At 42.1% G+C, this 22,339-nt stretch overlaps 1 protein-coding gene across 3 annotated transcripts in view; it reads right to left on the bottom strand.

The window, feature by feature from the left end:
• cerkl (ceramide kinase-like) overlaps window positions 1-20,724 on the bottom strand; it is a 45,253-nt gene extending 24,529 nt beyond the window's left edge. Inside the window, exons 1-4 of one of the 3 annotated variants that reach the window (XM_064327327.1) lie at window positions 20,049-20,724; window positions 7,257-7,490; window positions 6,705-6,776; window positions 316-447 (exon numbers count right to left, since the gene is read on the bottom strand). In XM_064327327.1, the coding sequence (XP_064183397.1) occupies window positions 316-447; window positions 6,705-6,776; window positions 7,257-7,490; window positions 20,049-20,409 (799 nt within the window). In that variant the 5' untranslated portion in view covers window positions 20,410-20,724. The remainder of the gene's footprint in view (window positions 1-315; window positions 448-6,704; window positions 6,777-7,256; window positions 7,491-20,048) is intronic. The other 2 variants (XM_064327325.1, XM_064327326.1) reach the window with 2 other exon arrangements.
• Between the last annotated feature and the right edge of the window lie 1,615 nt (window positions 20,725-22,339).

The raw sequence follows: 22,339 nt of genomic DNA, 5'->3' as shown, positions 1-22,339 counted from the left end.
AACAGAAAAGTGCTGTTCATGTGCTAACTGAGTCAGATATTAGGAAGTGTTGACTAGCGTGTTTTTCCTGACGCCGCACATCGCGAGCCCCTCTGCGCTGCGGTGTGGCCGTGGGGGGAGGGGGCTGTCGGCAGGGCTGGAGGGGAGCCTGAGGGCAGACATTCCGCCGTAGATAATGGCGCTCACCCGGGAGTTCTGTCTGAGGGGGAGGAGCCCGTCACACTCGCGCGCCGGCCGCGTCCCAGCAGAGCGCTAATGCGCCGACTCGAGCCGCGCTCGCGGGCGCGCCAGCCGAACGGGGGGGGTGGGGCTTACCGGTGACATCGGCCTTGACGTCGGCCAGCTTGAAGAGCGGCGCTACTTCATCCCTGTAGAGCTGGTAGGCTTCCTTCCTGTGGCTGACGGGGTTCACAAACACTTTGAGAGATTTGGGCCTGTCCTGGTAACCTGCGACACAGAGGGGAGAAGCGAACACTAATGCCCCCTGAAAAGACCTTGCAGAGGACACAGGCTTACCCAAACGTGCATAAGCAACAAGCTCCTCCGTATTCTCCCCAGCATGTGGTGCCAGAGACTCTCACACATTTTATGCTTCAATAAGCCGCTCATTTCCTCACAGCATGAGGCTTCCGTTCCACAAGTGGAGGAAATCATGTTCAGGTGTTTCTGGTGTCTTTGGTCCATGGAAGCCTAATCCTGCCCATAAAGGTTCTCACTTCAACTAACCAATGAGCACACCACACTGCCAATATCGCCAAGGTCAAGTGAGAGTCCAGGAGTCAGAGTTCAGCAGGAGGTGAAGGGTGGGTGGAGGTGGGGTTGACGTACAGATATAGATACAGATAACAGCTTGACTACAAGAACTTCACAAAATACAAGTATAGTATGCTTACATACTTCATTGGCACCAGAGGACAGGTGTCAAACTCCAGTCCTGCAGGGCCCCGGTGTCTACAGGCATTTGTGTTTCCCGTTCATTCAGCAGTTAATTTTGGCCTTGGGAACAAGGTGTGGTGACTCTTTAGCCAATCAATGTCTTAAGTTAATCACTCCTGCTGAAACACACTGAAAACCAACAGACATTGCGGCCCTCCGGGACTGGAATTTGACACCCTGCACTAGAGAGCAAAGCATCCATAGCTTAAAAAAATAAGATGGGTGTGTACTGTGCTGTTGATGAATCCCTCTGCAGTTTAACTACAAGGGTGCCATGATGGCTAATTAAGCCAAATGACTCAAACGGTGAGGCCAGGTTGATGTTTGTGCATACATTCCAGTGTTTCCACTGTGACCCCAGTGCAAACCAGAGTAAGGAACTCCACCCCCTGACTGAGGTGCTCAGCTGCAGCCAGGTGTTACCATGGTACCTAATCCCGGGTCCATAATGAGCCGGGTCTCTGCGCTCTCTATCAGTGCCCGATGAAGCCGCTGAAATACAATACAGGCAGCCCTCCGCTGAGGCCAGGCAGGGGGAAGCGGTTTGCGGTCGGGGGGGTTCGGGGGGGATCATCTCGCTGTTCTCTTGGTTTTTTCTGGCCGCGGTTTTGCTCAGGTGGCATGAGGTATCAGTGAAAACAAATAAAGGTAAAAGATTTAAAAAGACCAAACACTCTCATATAGTACTCGATCAAAATCCCGACTGACAATCTGTCTACGTGTCCGTTTTTTGGGGGAATAACTTAAATGTGAACAGTCCTAAGGATTTTATTGTGATTCTGCACAAAGATCCCTTGCACTTAGTATTCCAACAAAAACTATTCCTATCGCTACCCGCCAGAAGACAGTGTCAGTTATAAGGATGAACAGCACATTTGGAATTTCTGAGGGTTCTTGCAGCCACCTGCCCGTGGGCTCTGGTTTCCGTTGATGGGATGTGCTGTGTCTAGGTGACTCATTGTCCGATTACAGTTTTACTCCAGAGGACCATTAGGGCAGCTTAATGTCACATGGTGCTGTAAACACATCTGTTCAGCCTTCCTATCGTATGGGGGGGAGAAAGAGGAACAGTGGCTTGGGTGGAGCCCATATCTGCTGTGAAACCCTGCTGAGGGTTACCCTGATGATGGGGGAAACACTTGTCATAAGGGACTACATTTCCCATCATACCTAGGAAAACACCAAAGGATGATGACACTTGTCATATTGGTCGATTGAAGGTCAAACCTGAAAATGAAGCCCTTCCATTTTGCCAGTAACCTCCCTTTAATCGAAGGAGATGGGATTGTAATTAGGATTTTGTTTTTCAATGAGCCAGTACAAATAGGCACTCATGGTTCTGATAACTGTTAACTGTTCTCTGAATGCTGCTCAGAAAATACCTACAGGAGAAAGCTCCATTACGCTGTCAGAGACATTGCACCAGACCAGAGTACACTGACGGAGGTGAACATCACATACAGCACATTACAGAAAGCAATGCACTGCACAACCTTGCTGACATGCACTCGATTTTCAGTAATCCTCAAGAGCAGATGTCCCATCATTTCCGTGACCATCCTCGGTTAGCGAGCTGCGGTGCGACCAGGAGCCCTCCTAGTCTCGGGCCAGGTTTTCAGGGTGTGGGAAAGGTCAGGGCCTCGGAGAGCCGGATTGGGCAGGGTGGGGTAGCCAGGAGGGATTTTTGCGACATACAGGAGGTGGGGGCTCCCTGGGGTCTTCAGCGTCCTCCTCCTCCTCCTCCTACTCCTCCTCCTGGGCATGTACCCTCCGTACGGGGGTGAACACCCAGACGTTTCCTCAGATCCTCTGCCAACCCGGGCATCTGGCCCTGTGTCAGGAACTGGCATTAGTGCATATTAGCGGTGGGGGAGCCCAAGAATTGCCCCCACAAGCGGGCAGGGGTGAGGGCAGGGTGTGCGATATCATGGCATAGTGTCTCTCTCAGAACCTTCTCACAGAAATGAGGTGGCTGGGTAGTCAGACAATGAGAATGTCAATGTTCCACTTTCTTTAAAGCAAGTACTATAAAAACTACAAAAAATATTTTCTGAGACAAAAAAAGACGCTGCACTAAATTGTACTTATTGTACTTCTGGAGTGAACTAAAGCAAACCTGGAACATTACTCCCCAGTCTGTCATGTGTAACGGTTAGTGTTTGCTGTCTGTTGGCTCCAGTCTCCATTATCAGCAGGAAGATTAATGGAGCATGTCTTTAAACAGCTGATGCTTTACACATTATTAAAACCGTTAAAAATATAATAATGCAATTATATACTGATATTTCACCTTTAATAAAAATTGGTTTGCTTCATACTTACACCAACTGAATTGTCTACTTTGAACCAGAACTTTCCAGAAGCAGAGCCTAATAGTTTGGCATTTACTAGTCTGTGAAAAGATGAAATTATCATACATTTATGTGTTCTTAGAGCTGTTTCTCATGTTGAGGAACAGCTCAGGAGGTGTGGACTCACAGATACTGAAGTCCTGTGGCAGCGTAATGGCAGTCAACACCTCCAACGCGAAACTAGGCCTGACAGACGGTAAAATGAGAGGGGTCTTCTGGGAATAGAATGAGAAACTGACGCTCTCAGTTCTGAGAAAGTAATAGCACTGCGATACCTCCGCTGCGGAGACGGACATCTGCCGAGCTCCTCCACCTCCACAGAGAGCTCCTCAAACAGACGGCCTCACTCCCTCCCTCCCTCCCTCTCTCCCCCCTTCCCTCCATCACCCCCTCCCCCACTCCTTCGTGCCTCACTCTCTTGCTCCCTCTACCCCCCTTCTTTCCATCAGTTTTCTCTTTTGCTCCCTTTCCTCCTTCACTCCTTAACTCTCTCCTCTCTCCGTTCCTCTAACTCCCTCAACTCTTTACTTTACTCTCCCTCTCAGCCACTTGTCTCATCCATCCAACCCTCATCCACTTGTTTTCTCTCTCCTTCCCCTACTTGTTCACTCCTTCAAGCTCATCCATATCTCCCAGTCACAGTCTCATTCTCTCTCACAGCTTCTTTCCCTTGTTACTTCTCTTACTCCTCTCAAGCCGTTTCTCATTCACTCAGCTTCAGTCGCAATCTCCTTATCTTTTCACAGCAAAAGTCTGGTCTTAAGCGTTTTAGCCTGGTAATGAGAAATAAAATCTTTTTTTTTTCTCAAGTACAAAATATTAGCTTGTTTTAAGTTACTTTTTCCTTGAAATTGTCTTACCCCATGGCCAAATCTTGAAATGGGTAAAACAGATTTGCAATCTTTTTGTCTTATTTATAAAAAAAGAAACAGAAATAAGATTTTAAGTCTAAATGTAAAACTAAAATACTCATTAAGATGGACCTTCTTGGTTTTTGCATTATTGTTTCCTAACTTATTGCTTATGTAGGGTCTCGATAGCTATTGGGCCCCCTTTGCTGTTCAGAGCTGCCTGAACAAGTTTCCATCATCCAAACTGCATGAGCTGATAGCAGCTAACAGGATGTGGTCAGGAACCATCACCATGAATACAGCAGGTGACTTAATGGAAAATCTGCCTGTTAATATGTAACGCTCTGTAATCAGGTGCTGAAACCACGTGACCTCATTTATAAGCAAAGAGCACTGTGTGTCCGCACAGCTGCTGCCAGTGGATATTGGCTGCTGGTGGATATTGCCCATGCACTGATGGAAATATCTTAAATACACATTCACAAATGCAGAGTAATAACATCAAATGGCATTATGACCCAATAATTGTAAACACAAGCATGGATTTTGTCCCATTAACTAACAGAGATGTTCTTAAAATAACAAACGGAGCTGAAAGCCATGCCTTATTCCAACCCACACATGAATTTGAAGATGATGCTGCAGAAATGAAAGATTTTCTTACTCTGCACCTTGTCTCCTTTAAGGCTGTCCACCTAAACGATAACAAGGCCTACTCCTATCATTTAAATGCACCATGCACCATGGCATGTTATTAGGCCCAATCAGAGGTGGAAAAAGTGTGAAGACTGCATCGGCCCGACAGAAACGAGCCCATCAATCTCTGAAAATGGAGTTCAGCATTGCGCTGAGGGAGATCAACTCAAGCCGTGCGGGTGCCACCGGTACCGGTTTGATTTTGTTGGCAGTAACCGTGTTTAAGCGTCAGGTGAGCGTCAAGATCCACCAACGCCGAGGAGCAGCTCCACCATTCAGAAACCGTTTTCCTGTTCTCAAAAGAGAAAAGGTGAGCTCTTCTACCTTTCCTTTCCAACATCGAAGTCTTTTGTGAGAGAACATCAGCTGGGAAACACCCTCCATTGTGCGACGCTATTTGAGGCTCCCTGGGAAACGCGGGCCTGCGCCCGCCGGACTGGCGTAACAGGTGAAGGCTGGTGGAGCTCCTGGGACCCAGCACACCGAATGTCCCCTGGGGGCGAGGGGGGGGGGGGGGCTTAACGGCCTATAAAACAACAGGGATAATCCCCCCCGCGGACGGAAGGAGAGGGAGCGCCATCTTTTATTTGCCATTGTGAGGGGACATGAAGGTATAATTTAAGCGGTCGTTCATGCGCGGTGACATGTGGCGCGGGCGACGCGTTTCCCAGGTCGGCTAATGTGGGAACCTAATGTAGTGCAAGGTGCCGGCATGTCTTTGTTAATCAGGCCTTGATTGTTTCAGGAAAACAGGCAGATAATTATGACGAAGGCGAGCGGGGGAAGGGTGCTTCTTTCGCATCACCTCGCGCTCAGAGGTGCGCCCCCCGTCCATCAAGCTGAGGAGCGCTGGACGTCCTCGGCGCTTCCGGGGGTTGCAAATGTCTCCGAGTTGTGTGTCCGCCGACATGGACGCGATCGATCAGGCAGAATTTCAGGCTCATTATCTGGTTTGATAACTAATGTGACGTAAATATAAATAGGTGTATTCATAGTGTTTTTTCAGACATGCCATTGATTCTTACATTTGTGCGTTTTTCAACCTGATAATAAATACGTCTAAGCTGTGGCCTTCTGGGCCTCTTTAGGCATCAGATCTTAATTATGGTAATACATTCACGTACAGAGCTACGTAGCCGCGACTCTAGAGTGCCGTTTTCACACCAAAGGACAGGACTTTCACACTGACAGCCCGAGACAAAAGTGCTGAATTTGACCAACTTCTACTGTACCTTTCCCTGAGGAGAATCTGCAGGGATGAAGGCTTACAGATACAATACAGCCAGGCCAAACAAGTGCTACTGCTGGAGTGGGTGAATGAGAAATGACATCTTTTAATTCCCCATGAGCAACAGGGTTGCTAAGCGATAGCACTAAACCAGGGGGGCTACTTTGCAATGCATTAGCTGTGCTGACTCAGTTAAGCAACACGGCAATAATGCAGCAACAGCCAATTCATGCATGAGCAGTATGTCAGGTGCCTTCAAGGGAGGATTCCCAGAAATTTCTTAATCTATGGAAATGAATCTGAGGAACAGCAGTGTTTTAAGACTGGGATTAACATAGATTAAGACCCTGTCTTGTCCAAAAGCTCCTTTAAAGATGCATGCTCTGTCTTCTGACAATCCCGTGCGTTTTGAGACATTCGAGTGACCCAGAGGATGGGTCCCTTCCCACAATGCACTGTTGCTGCAAACCAGGCCATTACCCATCTTCCCCCTCTCCGGCTGCTGACCCTCTCGGGGTCAGGAGGAGGACACCTGCCACATTTGGTGGGACAGTGGCCCTTGGATGGCATGCCCGCCTCTCTTGGCAGTCATCTTTGTAGAAGGACAGATAATTACAAAACTCCAGGGTGGCTGGAGCCAACCTGTTCTTCCACTGAGCTCCGGCGGGTCCCTGCGGTCCATGCCTGGCCTTGGCAGCCAGAGCCCGTGGCTTGCTGCGCCGCAGAAACACCGCACAGTGACACGCCCATCAGAGCAAGCAGGTTTCTCACAACCACAACATTGAAAAAACACTGCAGCGGTAACTTAGCTTTTGTGAGATGGGTTTGTTAGGACCTGCCATGTTTTACATATACTTATTTCAAGGATAATAAAGAGCAGCATAATAAAGAGCACCAAAGGTTTTTGGATCATAACTCAACTAGAAACTCATAGCTTTTGCTCTGATGCATTTTACAGTTCATAGGCCATAATTCAAACCTCCACAAAGAATGTGAGCATGACAAAATGAGAAATGCATTTAAAGCAGTCTCACATAGTGTACATTCCAGTCTTTAAAATACTTACGGGTTTTATATTATACTCAGATAAACACAACTAAACCTTTCATGATACATGGAATTGTTCTGTACTTGGTATCTCCACATCTTGGTCCTGATTGGTGTAGCTGTGGTGAGGTGTGGAGAAGCTCGTACCATTTATGATCTCCTTCAGGTGCTTGAACCAAACCTCGCAGTGGTCTGCACTCAGGTTGTTGAGGTGGAGGGCCTCGTCCTTGAGTTTGGGGCCCTTCCTCACACAGCGGAAGAGAGTGAGGCCCAGGAGCGTGCCGCCCGTCTGCTGACCGATGGAACGGCGCCTCTTCACCTTCACCGCGAACACCTCCCTCAGCTCCAAGTGCTCCTCGTGCCTGCGAGCGTCCGACTCACCTGCAGCAACACAGAGACGTGCAAAGAGTCAGACAGCAGGCTGAACATGAGTGCACCTGTGGTCTGTGTGTGCGTGGGTACGTGCGTTTATGTTTCCGTGTTTACGTACCGCAGGTCTCTTAGTGTGTCTATGTGTGTATATAATACATTCAGTTATATTTCGTTTGCATGGTTTGTAAATACAATAGTGTACATGTGTGTATGTGTGAGAGACAGTGAGAGAGAGAGAGATGGAGACCCAGATTAATGTCTGAAAATATTTATTAGTACCAACAAATTCAGCATTAGACATGTTTAAACTTTTTTTTTTTTAGAGGATGGTATGCCAGTCTGTGCTGTCGCGACTCTGGGTCTCCAGCTCTCCATCACTTTCCTGCTGAAAACAATTAATATAATATTGCCTCCCATTAAACTCCATTAACAGCACTTTTCAAGAAGGCATTAAAGGCTCCACACACACCCTGACTCCAGCACTAAATATGTCTGCACTTCCTCATGTAGAACCCTCTCTTCATTAGGGGCGCCCTGGTCGCACCTCCGTGTTTCAGAACATTAACTGTCCTCTCACATTACTTAGCAAGATACCCGCCGCCACCTGCTCATGTTCAGGCTACGGTTTAGCCATGGTTCTGGATATATTGCTATTTATTTATCTATGGAGGCCCTTCCCATTGCGGTCTCGGGAAAACAAAAGAATCCATTTAATTACAGGGAATGAAGATGATCTCCCTTGACGGAGCATTCGGCAGACAGCGACGAGCAACACACTCCTGTTTTAAGTATAGCGTAGAGGAAAAGGACGCTCAGGGAGACTGGGTGAATAGAACAGGGCAGAGAGGATCACTCCCTGCCCCGCCCCCCATACAAGCCTCGTCTGCCCCTCCCCCTCCTCCCCTTCCTCCTTCTCCTCCACACTACAGTAAGCCGGCACCCTGTCCGAATCAATCTTGGCACATCTGCCTGACACGGACCGTAAACAGGATTAGAGGGGGACTTATCTGTTTGATGCTAATTGTGTTCGCACTTTTTGCACATGTCCACCCTTTCAGACGTCGCCATCCGAGATGAAGTCTTCCCCGTGTTTCCATTTGTGCTCAAATAAAAAGAGGAAATGTCCAGTGTTTGGGGACTATTTGGGAAATAAAGTAGTATAAATTTGCCCCCACACTTCAGAGGACTCAGTTTGAATGCACCCCACACTGTGAGGAAGTGTTATGAAACAGACGTAATGAATCAGAGTGCAGTCCAAAGTCCGAGTTCAATACCATTCAGGTTTAGCACAACTATCCTTCTACTGCATGTCATAATGCCATCTTGTTAAGATTTTATACAGCTTGCATTTCTTATTATTCTTATTTTTACCTAGTTTCTGCCTGGTGTATGGCTTGCATCGAGTTATTTTTCAATATCTTATGCCTGTACTTGTTATTGTGTCATCATCTGGCCACAATCATTACCAAATAATTATATTACGACTGTTTATGATCATGCAGTTTCTGTGCACATTTAAAGAAAACATTTTATTTTTTATTACCATACAGTTTTACTTAAACTTTTCATTGTTTTTTAAATGCCACTTCTTTTAGGTTGCTTGGATGTTTGCAAGCATCCTCGATGGTAAAACGCATAATTTGAATAGAGCAGTATTTCAGTTTAGCTCAGTTAATTTAAATCGTTTTTTTTTGTGAAAAAATAACAAATACAGCAATGTAAAAATACACAATAGCAAAAAAAGAAAAAAAAAAAAAAAAAGACTTGCACAGGTGGTGGAAACAAATCCCCGAGGGGGTTTTTATCAAGTAATAAGCAGGAAGACAAGAGATTGTGGTCAGCATATGTGAAGACTGTTTGGATCAAATTTAATCAGATTTAGGGTAATACAGGAGATTGTAGAACTGAACATAAGACTTTTGGACATATGGTTAAATTTGGATTTCAGAACTGGAGCTCTCTTTAAGCATGCCTGAGTGTAAGTGCTTTATGTCACATGATTTTAAGTGAGATTTGTGACCCATTCAATCAGACTAATATACACGCTATGGCAGCAAGACAGATGTTTAACTGTGCCCCTTCCCTCTATAACCACTGATGGTTGTATTTGCAGTTCATTCACATTTTACTGCTGTTAGCCAAGAGCATTCCTAATGACATAACTGTAAAGTGAATAATATAAAAATATAAACAGATATATTTTACAGACAGTAATAACAAGCTGTTATTGTATAGTAACATTTTTACCAGTAACAACAGGGTGTTTAATCAGGAAAATGTACTTGAATCCTTTGAATTATCACCAACATAAGAAAGAACAGTTGATGCTTCATAAGTGCTAATAATCCTTAATATTACAATTCAGTAAATTATAAATACAAGTGAATGTGTTGAATGTGCTAACACACAAAAGTAAATGGAAGATCATGGCCTATGCTACAACTAGACCACAACATATTAAGGCCACATTCAGAACTCAATGTGATTGGAGGTGGTCGGTTTCTTGATTTCTTATTCAGAATTTACAGCCTTTGAGTTATTTATTTCAGAAATGTTTTTTTAATTCTGAAAGGCTGTATATTGCACTCCTCTTTTTTCACTGAAATAAAAAGCTAAAGCCTAAATTCAATTCAAATTCAATCACCAGTCATCTTTATTTTTATGAATTATTATTGCAAATGTTATATTTTATGTCAATGAAAAAAAAATTGTGGTGATCATCAAACTCAACAAGCTGTATATTTTTTAGCTAATACTTTAAAAATTTTTAAAAATAATTTAAAATCATAATAATCCTGCTTAGAAACACATCCATTCCTATCCATATAAAAACAGCATATATCATGGGACAAATTGTCAGTGATCGGCTGATGTAATGCTGATGGGTAGGTGACAGAATTGCTTAGTTAGGTTGTGTTGTTTACATTTTCACGTAAAAGGTTGTTCTCTTTTCTGATGTCAAGGAGTGTGGCTCAGGTGTTGAGTGTTTTAATTTTTGCCCTGTGCCTCAGCCCTGGGAAAGCTGATCTCCCTGCTTGCCGAGTGTGTCTGGTACAGGGCAGACAAGTTCAGTTTGACAGAAGTTCCCCCATATGTGCAGGAGACACAATGAACAGGATCGATAGGACATGTCAGAAGACACCATGGGTTACATGACACTCTGTCTTGTTTTGCTCCAAAGGTCTTATCTATCGCTATAGTCCGCAATTACACGCAGGCAATCCGCGGTGAATGTACAACAACCACAAATGTCTTTATATTCAAGTGTGGAACAAGGGCTAGATTTATATGTGCAAAGTATACTTTACACTACAGACTGTATTTCACACGAGAGTAGTGTTTTAATATTTTTTGTTTTAGTACAAAAGACCCAAGATGTGCTTTTGCAGCACAATGGTACAAAACAGTGCCAGAAAAGAAAATGAATAGGAGCCAAAGATGCCAATTGCATATTAATGTCTCCTAATCAAACAGGAGAAAACCTTCAGTTGCTTCTACTGATATTATGTTTCACAGGCTGCACTGCAAATCTGGTGAACTAGTAAATAGAACCCAGTTAACAAAATAAATTTTACAAGGAAAAATATCTTTCTCTCTTTCACACACACACACACACACACACGTGTATATACGGCACGTAACATACTGCACAAAGCCTCCCTTGCTTATCTAAGTGAGACGGATCCTGGCTTTACTGATGAGCAAACAGTGGTCTCCTGCCTGGCGGGTGTCAGCTCAGCGCAGATATGAGGCTGATTTAAACTGACGAGATGGGAACGGCCCTTCATTTGGGCCACAGCGAGCAGTCCTGAGATTAAATAAAACAGTGCAGTCTGTTAGAAAACTTTATTGCTTCCAGATGGATACAAGCTTCCTCCTCAGTGCCGCTCCAGCAAGCGGCAGCCATGGGGGTGGGGGGGGGGGGGGGGTTGCGGGGCTTCATATCATCATGCAATTAATGAATGGACAAAACATATCAATTCAAAACCCATCTAAAACATGCGAGTAATCTAATATCCACAGTATGACACTACGTTCACGATGGAGAATGGCGTAGAGATAATGATCTTTAAGAGAGAATAATGTTCATACTCCCAAAAAGTGTCAGGCATATCCTTAATAAATATGAACGCCATCATTCAGTGCAGGCTTATTTATTTATTTATGTATTCATAAACTTGTCTCATCTTGTATGCTGTCTCCAGTTCTGAAACACCAGCAACTTTAAAATGTCTGTATTCAGCACACTTTCCCCGTCCGGGTGGATCCGTCTTTGTCTCCTCACGTCCGAGCCCGCTGTCGATACCTACGGTGCTCTCGCGGATGAAGCTAATGCTGCGTGCTGAAAGCTGTCCAAGTGCGAGCAGTTCTCTGCCAGGTCCGCATGCTGCTCTTTGCCCCATGTTGTGTGTGGGGCCATGTGGTTCTCAGTATGGCCCCTGAGACCATATTTTCCACCTGTGCCTGTGAAGGCCTGCCTGCCCCGCCTGATGCGCGCGAAACCCGCCATTCCCGTTTATCGCCGCTTTCCAGGAGGGAGGCGGAACACATTCTGTTTGCTTCCTGTGTCCAGACCGGTGCTGTGCGCACTCATTTACAGTAACAACCAGAACAGGGTTGCTTTTTTATGCTCTTACTGTGAAAACTACACTTACAGTCCCATCAAGATAATTACAGTTTAGTGCCATTAACTGCTTCGAGAACGGGGCTCCCTGAGTCCCAAGTGGTCCACTTGGTAAAAAAAATAAAAAATAAAATAAAATAATGAAAAACTTGCCAGGTGAGCCACATAGTCTGGGCAAGCACAAGACTGGGTTGTGTCATGATGCAGTGTTTTAAGTGTAAGGCTTACTGTTGGACACAAGCAAGCTCTCCGTATGTGCACTTTGTAATGTGGAACTTCAGCTAGGCTACACATATCTGTGAATGGGTGTGAGTGGCATCGGGTCAAAAACGTGTATAGTACGGACAATTAAAATGTAAGGCAAATCTGAGCCATTTATTAGCCACTGTTTATTAGCAACAATGGAAAAGCAAGACATGCTTAGCTTTATTAGAACATATGTTTAGGTCAAAACAAAACAAATGTACTGTAGATGTTTACCAGAGAGTAGCATTAATATTCTATTATGCATGAGTGATAATTCAGGACTAAATATTAATTCGGCAAAATAGACTATTTTTTTTTCTTTCTGCGTGTTTTAATTGCAGCCTCCCACCTGTCCCTGTGCATCTCACCCCAGTCTCAGGTGTTTTTTTTAAATAGCATTACGTGTTCTGACAGTGAGTTTCCCTTGAGGATAATAATGAAACAATGCTTTACCAGCTGAATCTTCCCATACCAGAAATAATGTGGAGGCCCAAAATATATATGTATATGTGTATATATATATATATGAAATAAATGCAGAAATTTATAAATCAATAACTGTATTTATAAAAATAAGCGTATTAAAATGGAAATACAAGGTAGCATGCCCAGTATTAATTCAACTCTAATAGAGTACAACAGAAACCATATGCACTGTAAGAGCTGATTTAACACTGATCTGATAAATATGCTAGGCCATATATGAATGCCTGACACATCATCTATTTATTAATTTATGTTTTTTATTAATTCTTTTATTTTGTACAAGTAATCAATGTAAGAGAAGAATCAAAGTGGCTCACCCTGATTAGACACTGTTCTAGTGCGTGGATGGGCCCTACAGTCTTATATCTAATCGGCACATTGCCGACTGTGGCTGACAGCTCTGCAGGGCAACCAAGCATTCCAATTCAGGAGAAAATAGGGGAACAGGTGTAAAACAATGCAGGCATTACATAGCTAGCTACAAAAAAAGCTAACTTATCAAATCAGTCATTTAACTTTGAAAGTCATTGCGAGACTTCATCAACACTCTGAAATCTCTTTGCTTCTCACATACTGGAGAAAGCATAACTTCTGCGAGTTGAAATGCACCCTCGACAAAAAAATGGGAGAAGGAAAGCGGTTGTAGACCAGATATCAGAGGCAGAGGGATGAGGAGTAGAGAACAGACTCCTAACTGTTTTTCTCTTCTCTGGATATAGAAAGTTCTTATCTTTATTGGTAGTATAAAATGTTTTGCATGGGTTGTCCTGTTGCAATTACTTTTCTGTTATACTACATTGTGTCAGCCAGTAAGGTTCAAAATGTGGAAACAACTGACATGGATGTAAAATGTGAGAGCGACAATTCAGGAACACAAGGTAGCGTGTAGCGCAAATCCTTTGACTGAATTAAAGGGAAGTCAAAGTGGTGCGGTGACACCAATGTGTGGCACAGATTCGCCGGCGACACAGAGGCTGCGGCAGAGTTCACCCGCTCATGCCATGTAGAGCGCCCCCCACCCCCCCTCCCCCCTTCCAAACGACTGAAAAATGTTTGTCACTTTTTTCTCTCCCCGGACTCCATAAAAGGAGATCAAATAACCTCTGCGGTGCAATTAGTTAGTGAAATCTGAGGCTGTGCAGGACATAGACGGCGGGGGAGCTGGCCTTACTGGTCTCATTGGTCCACTGAACACTTCAAAGCAACACGACACTCTCTGGCTCAGTTCAAACTTAAAGTGTAAAAAAGGGTGAAAAGACGGAAGTGCAATCAAATTCATCTGTCTCCTTCTCAGTGAAGTCGGAAAAGCTCACACCTTTTCCGTAATTACATTAGAGACGGACTATCTAGGCCAGAGCAAATCACGGCAAATGAATTTGTATTCATCACTTCTACATGTGTCTGACTGGAAGCTTCTATGAAACACATTGTTTAATTTTGAACACCTAAGCTGATTATCACCACTGTAATTTAAGAGGATCAAAACACACTGTGTGGCAAACCGAGATTTACATTTTTCTGCCTACTTGATAAAACTGGGATTAGGAGCAACATATACTGTAGCTCTCACTGGTCAGTTCAAGCTTTACAAATAATATCGCAGAATTGTTAAATAATATGGACACTACTAAATGTGTGGAAAAATCTAATAATGACTTTTAATTTTGTAAAACTGGTAAACTACTGGTAAGTCTGCGTAACTCTTGGCCACACGGCACATACCATCTCAGTGAATTATATAATGGAAATTCACAATACTAAACTCTTTACAAAAGAAACAATACAATCCATCTTTCGAGTCATTTTAATCTAAACCTGCTGCTTATCAGTTAGGACTTTCAGAAAATATTTTATTTTAAAATTATCAAGGCTGCAGTTAATATAGGCCTAGTCTGGACGAATGCATGTACTTTCCGGGGAAAATGGGAGGAGCCCCTCTGCACGCTGATTGGATATGCCTAGAACGTCAAGGCATCGGCCAGGCTCTGTTGAATGAAGTGGTAAAAGAGACTGGCTCGCGAGGCTAACATAGGCCTACTGCAACATCCTGCTCAGAGTAATAATATACTTTTTTTTTTTTAAATGACATCAGTGGCCAAATATTTTGAACCTCCAGGCTGGATATGAACATGAGCAACAGCCGCAGATACTGTACATACAATCTAGATTTAGAGTACCAATCATTAATATATTAACCATGTGACCAGTGTGCATTTTGTATTTCAACTGCTACATTTAATAGCCCTATATGTGGGGAAAAAACTGTGATGTACTACACATCTGTTCCTCTTTCATAAATGGCAATTGATGTTCATAATTTTGGGACTCATTTTTAGCATTTACATAGGATATTCGCAATAGAGAGGCCTAAAGTGGGACTGGTGAGCTGAAACTGAGCTTTAGGTGTGGTACTTATTTGCTCCATGTCCCATGGTTGCAGAGAACCTGTGGTGGTAGCGGTCAGACTGACACCACACCACTAACCCATTAATCACACTGCTCTGCTCTCTGTGGTCAGGGGGTGTGCAGTGAGGCAGTGTGTGGAAAATATTTAAAAATATTACAGGCCAACCTTTAAATTATTTAAGAAATCTGGGAGGGAGGAATATGGAATGGATGCCCATGAGTAGGAGCCCGGAGCACAGAACGGAGACGTAGGAGTAAGGGTAAGGGTCCAGCTGGCCGCTGCAAGTGCCGTAATAAAAACACTGAAACCTGAGCTGTGGGTGGAAACCTGCAGTTTTATGAAGACTTACAAAAACTAAATCTGTGTTTTCATTAAGTGTAGTGTCAGTCTTGATTTAACCGGTCAGGCAGAACAGTCTTAAAAAGTCTGAGGCAGTGTTTTGCACAGTAAACATACTTGTGCTTGCTCCATGGAAAGCAGCGGAAGTAAGGATTCTTACTGCCCAATTTACTTTACATTAGCCAAGATATATGACACTGACCTGAATCCCAGCAGAGACAGACATTAGCTACACGTTAGCACGATACAATTCAATTTTTCAGTTAATTAGAGGATTCACTACACTTGAATGAACCTTTCTGTTAAAAAAGTATTTAGAATTTATTTCAAGGTCATTATTGAATCATCCTATCGAATACGTACTTACCACAAGGGTTAATGTTCTCTAACACACTGTAATTTCCACTTAATATGAGGGATAGAGGACACTATTAGGATAAGTTATCCCCAGGCAGAAAAGAGTCACATAACCGTCAAATAGAAAACCACAGCTTATCAATGCTTCCCAGTCAGTTTTTGGCAGTTTTGTGATAGCATTTGGTAAAGGCCATAGGGGGTTATTTGACGGATGCTGGCTCTGTAATGAGAGTGCTGGCTTAATAACATTGGCCTGCATCAAAGACAGGAAAATCTGTCTGTAAAGCTTAGGAAAAAATAAAAACCTCACCCATGCTAAGCAATGCTGAGACTAGAACCAGAATAACTCCAGAAACATGCAGCAAAAACAACAGGTCAATGTGTGTCATGCTTTGAAAGGTCAGACGTGACTCAGATGCTGTTTTCTTGTGGAAAATTATACTAAATTACAACATGGACATCCATGAACCACACTACAGTTTTTGTTTTTTTCGGACATTATGGAAGTTCCACGCCAAATTCGACTTGGACGGATAACAAGGCAAAGTGTTGGAAACAAACTGGAAGTGATTTCACTTAGAACGATCAAGCTCACCACAGGAAACTGTCCAAAATCAGAACAAAGATACAAAGCACAAATGTGGCAAAAAATTATTAAGGGGCTCCTCAATAAAACTCAAACTTGGAGAAAAAAAGCCACAGAAACTGTACATGGTCCGATAAAAATGTGAAAGTTTTATGAATGGCTATTTGATTTGCAATTACTGTATACTGGATTATGCAAGCTTGCACATCATTTATATGTTCTTCTTTGCGTAACATAGCAGACAGGGAGTATTGTTCACTCAGACATTTGCTAAATGTCCAAAAGACTGACAGATGCCCCGTTCACTGTGGTCACAACAGTCGGATGGTGTCTATTACCAGCACATCTGCTACACACGACTTTTTGGCACCCTGGTCCTTGTCACCCTCCCCTTCTCAGTCTGGTTTGCATCATATCATACATGTGCTTTCATAAAAGAAGTTCCTCAAATATTCAATGGACATCCATGTAAACACAATGCAGCAAACAGCGCTCACAAAGAAAAAAGGCCGACATCGAGCCAAATCAATATATTACAATCAATAGATTACTGCTATACATGCATACATGTTGGCATCAACATGAAGGAAACCATTTTGGATTGGCAAGGACTGGAATCTTCATGGTGCATATGGACCATAAGAAAAAGTCATGAGGGGAGAGGAGGAGGGCACATCTAGTTGAACGACATGTATGTAGCTACTTAAAATAAACAACTGATAAATGTGATAGCCCTAATAATCAAAAGCAAAGGCTAATCCCTAAGACAAGGAAGTTAATAATAATAATAATAATAATAATAATAATAATAATAATAATAATAATAATAATAATAATAATAATATATTATAGTTGTTGCTGGTTTTAATTTTATTTCTATTCTTAAATTATCTTATCCAGAGCAACTTACAATAGCAAGCTATATGTAATGTTTTTAATGTACAGAAATTCAGAGCATGTTCAAAGCTGAATCATATTGCTGAAAATTCATAAATTCTTAATTGCAATTTAAAATAATGTGTTAAAACCAGGCTAGAAAAAAAGCACATTTTTAAAGAGGGCCCACCACAGCCCAAATTAGTGTAAAATTGCAGTTAAAAAAAAATATTGGACAAGCAAGGTAGGTTAGGCTTTTCCATTTTCTACACTATTGCTAAGTTATTGTTGTCATTCAAATGGAAATAATTTTGCTGACCTATGTCAACTCCAGTGGCATGATCCATGTTAGCTGATTTGGTAAAATGATCGCCCAAACTTGTTCATGCCCCAACCTATAGTCTACCTCCTGTAACGCTGGACCAATATTTTTGAGGCTCCCTGTGTTTACTGAAGAATATCGGTGTTGCCTCTTCTGTATTCATTTCATATCAAATGGCTGTTCATTTACACTCCACTATGTCAACATAAATGGGGATGTTACATACGCCAGCCCCTCCATCTTGAATCCTATTATCTTATTTTGTAACTACTTGACAGACTACTATAATACTGAGAGAAACATCACCAAAGGGAATGATAATAATTAGACCGTATTTTTATGTATTAGGCAGCGCAATAATTTATAATATATTTAAATACGCACAGCTTCTGACCAAAAAAGTATGCCATTATGATCTCATAATGATATGTATTTATCTACAATTCCCACCAAAATTATTCACACTCTTGATAAAGATGTGCAAAGAAGGCTGTATAAAATAAGCAATACAAGTAATGAGCAATATTGCATGCTCAATTTTTTTTTTTTTTAAATTAATGCAAATATAACGGGTCAGAAAAAAAAGATTTTGTTTGACAAGAATTATTTTTTTCACAAAAAGATGTGTCAGTTATTCACAACCCTATTCTTAGCTTTTGGTGTGCATACTCCCTTCACAAGAATAACTCTACTGAGTCATACTATAGTGCTTTATGAGATTAATGTATATATTGGGGGGATCTTTAAACATTCCTCGCTACAAAAATCCTTCAACATCTATCAGATCCTGCAGTCTGCACTTGAGGACTGCTTTGTTCAATGCAAACCACAAATCTTCAATCAGATTCAGGTCTGGAGACTGTGATGCTATTTCAACATATGCACCCTTCTTCCAATGCCAAACCCAGCAGTTGTGTGTGACCAAAAGATTCTGCTTTGTCTCCTTTGACCACAACATCCAGTTCTAATCGAAGTTCAACATTGGTCTTGCTCTTCATGCACACCAGTGTTGGATCTGGCATGAGAAGAAGGGTGCTTATGTAGAAAAGGATGTCATACCTACAGTGAAGCATGGAGGTGGATCTCTGATGTCATGGGATTGGATCACATCTACTGGTGCTGGGGCTCTTGTTAAGGTGACTAGAAGCATGAACTTTATCATGTACCAACACACTTTGGCCAAAACCCAGAAGCCTCCATAAAGAATTTCAAACTTAGCCACAAATGGATCTTCTGGCAAAACATTGGCCCCAGGCATACCTCAAAATCAACCAGGGAATGGTTAAATAACCACAAAATTAGTTTTGATTCATTTTGCAATAGATATCTTAGTCTCCGGGCTAAAATTTGAGGTTTGAATTGAAGAGGGTAGTCCACAAGCACAGACCAAAGGATCTGTATTCAATAAGATCATGAAAGATTAAATATGGAGTAATGGCAGAAATCCCCACAACATGTTCATCAATCTCATAATATAAATATATATATATATATATACTAGACAACTCTGACATCTTATCATTGCAAAAGGAGCGTTCAGTAAATACTGAAAACAGGGCTGTGAATAATTGTGGCATCCCCTGAGGAAAACAGAATGCTTGTTTTTTTTATTTATTTATAAAATAATAGAATTTTCCAATTTTCTCCTATTGAGTATTTGACACTGCCTTTTCTGGACATCTTTATCAATGGTTTAAACTGATAATAATTCATATTAGAGGCCACTGTATCTTGTGTGGGGTTATTATTACGCTTGTGAACATAACTAAAAGGATAACAGAGTAAACTTCAAGATATGAGAGAGCAGAGATTTCAGAAGGTTCGTTCGGAGTGAGGGTTAGGGTGCCTGGTTGGGGAATGGTTCAACTCAATATGGACATGTTTCTGGACGTAATAAACCGTTTTAACTTGAACCTTACCAGATAATTGACATTCCGCGTTAAACTGTACACTGACGGTATAATTAAAATCACGTTCTAAGTTATGAAGCACATTCTTAACCCTGGTGTCTCTTCTCCCCCCTCTACACGCACGCAAACGTAACCTACACAAGGGTTCCCATGCTGTTTTTCCTTGAACGCCATTAAGTTCTAACGCATGCAAAACTGTACAGATACTAACCAGTTACTAATACAATCTCCTTTTCCGAGAAATGAGCAAATGTGCATTTCTTAGCAAATCGTTTGATTAGTAAACCCTGTATGTGCCAAATATGTCTTCCCTAGTTTGTCTATTTTGGTTACACTGCCGTCCTGCTGTCACAGAACAAAAAATGGCTGCACCACTGATTGCCATAGAAACAGTAAAAACAAAGCGCAACCCACCTGTAGGGGTCTCCGGTTGAATTTGAGTCCATATTAACCTTGTCGCAGTCAGAACTACGTCGCAGCTTTTTTTCTCTATTTTAAATATACCCCTGACTATCGGGTCATCCGTACTGATAGCAGAGCATTTCTCTCCTATTCTCCTCTTCTCGGACACTGTCGCTGGCGACTCTTCGGCGCAAGTTTCCGGAACTAAGACAGCCCGCTTCTCCCTTTTATGTTTTGGTTGCTTCTTTTTCTTTTTCTTCTGGTATCGGTCGTCAGATCTCATAGGATATACCAGTTGCATTTCGTGTAACTCCTCTTGACTCTCCGACCTAGATTTCAGGACCTTTACCGATTTCCGCGGGGACTCGAACATAATTTAGCCTATATGTTTGCCGCAAACAGTTGTTTCCACAATTAGCCTTGTTGTATTCATTAGCTGGTCAGCGCGCCCCCGCGGCTTTTCGGATATTGCATGGTTCTATTTGAAACTTCCTCTTGGGCCTGCCTGCGTGTTTAGGCTTTCGGTAGTGCGCGTCCCCGAAGTGAGTACTCAGCTTTGGTTACGCGCCTCATAATCTGTTTTCCTCGTCTCGGCCCATTCACAGTCACACACGTATTACCTGTATAGCTACGTAGCCTTTTGGCTTATGGTTGCAGTGCAGAACAATTCTAGTCTAACTATGAAATATGCTGAAACAAATATATGGGAAAAAAATATTCATAATAAAATATTTCGTTTTTTAAGGTTACGCAGACCGCTTGCAGCCGGCCACTAAAATTAGCCTAATTAAAATGGCATTTTCATAATAATGCTTCTTCGGGGTCTTGAATGGTGATAAAAGGAAAACATTTTAATTTAGTTTTCCCAGAGGCATTTCGCGTTTTGAAACTACTAGAAGTCGCGAAAAACATTGCTAAAACAAAAAGTGTGCAATAACAAGAATTGGTATATGATCATTGTTAATGATTTCTATAACAATAGGCCTAAATGAATAATGATAATAATAATATTATTATTATAGCACAATTAACAGTAGATGCATTTGAACAGACACAAAACGTGCCTCTGCGCAACTTCCCACTCGTAAAGTTCTGTTGCGTAATTGACCGAAAGTCAAACTGAATAGGTAAACTACAGGATATCGTTTTAAATTGAATCTCTGCTTGTGAATTCAATATTTATAAATGTGTCACCCCACAGAACAGCATAATAGCCTAAGATTCGTAGCACCATGGAGAGTTCCTGATTGAAATCCCACAGTGTAACGGTAAAAATACTCTATGACAAACAATCTCAAGTAATATGACTTTATCCCAATGTGAAGTTCCAGAATATATATTCTTTTTTTTCTGCAAAGCAAATGTACCAACAATAACACGTGAGTTAATTTGTCATGTCGCACGTGGCGTTGTGGCAACGAAAATATCACAGTTAAAGGTTCAACGTGCACATTATTGTAAGAACTAAACAGTAAAATAAAAACATATTCAGTAACTACTGTATATAGACACTCAACAGATTCTTAACCATGGTGGGCCTACGCCAAAGAAAGCCCCCAGCCTGAAAAGTGTTTGATACATGACCAATAACACACGGCGCGATGGGCTTTCTGACTAGTCTGTCTAATCACACAGAATTCATTTTAAATGTATTTATCTATTTAAGCTACACATAAGCCTAATATAGGCTACAGTTATTTCGTATGCCTAATTACATTGACGAATATCTATCCGCGTGCTTTGCAATAATGCTTTAGAATAATGTATCATCGTTAATTTACTGAGGCCTTGTGTGTGCTTGTATTTTGGGCATTACGACCAAAGATTTGCAATGAGTTGCCTTTCACCGAGAGTTTAAAAAACTGAAATAACTTAAAGGAGATTTAAAAAACTTTTTGTATCACAATAGTGGCACATCGGGACGACTAAAGCAACTTCGAGATGATATATGGCATTTGCATATGCCACATTTTATGAGTCTACAATAAAATCAGAAATGATGCAGATGACTGCAAGTTATGTTTTCATCACTGTTGTGCTTTTTTTTTTTTTTTTTTGCCTGCGGTCAGGTCCTGTAGTGGCGAAAGTCGCTTGAAATAATGACATATGAAAAATGATGTGTGAGGCCATGGTGTCCTTCCCAAACAGTCATTCTTAAGGGGAATGCATTTACAGAATATGTTGCGAACATTGGCATTGCTTCTGTATATTTCCCCATCTGATGAAAATACTGAGTTATGCAGTGAGTGTTCATGCATAAATAAGATCATTTTCATAAATTAAACCCTCCCCTGCAGAAGTAA

The sequence above is a fragment of the Anguilla rostrata genome, chromosome 3 (genome assembly GCF_018555375.3).
Source record: "Anguilla rostrata isolate EN2019 chromosome 3, ASM1855537v3, whole genome shotgun sequence".
NCBI classification, from domain to species: Eukaryota; Metazoa; Chordata; class Actinopteri; order Anguilliformes; family Anguillidae; genus Anguilla; species Anguilla rostrata.
The sequence above is the reverse complement of the archived record's forward strand: the minus strand, read 5'-3'. Positions and strand labels throughout refer to the sequence as shown.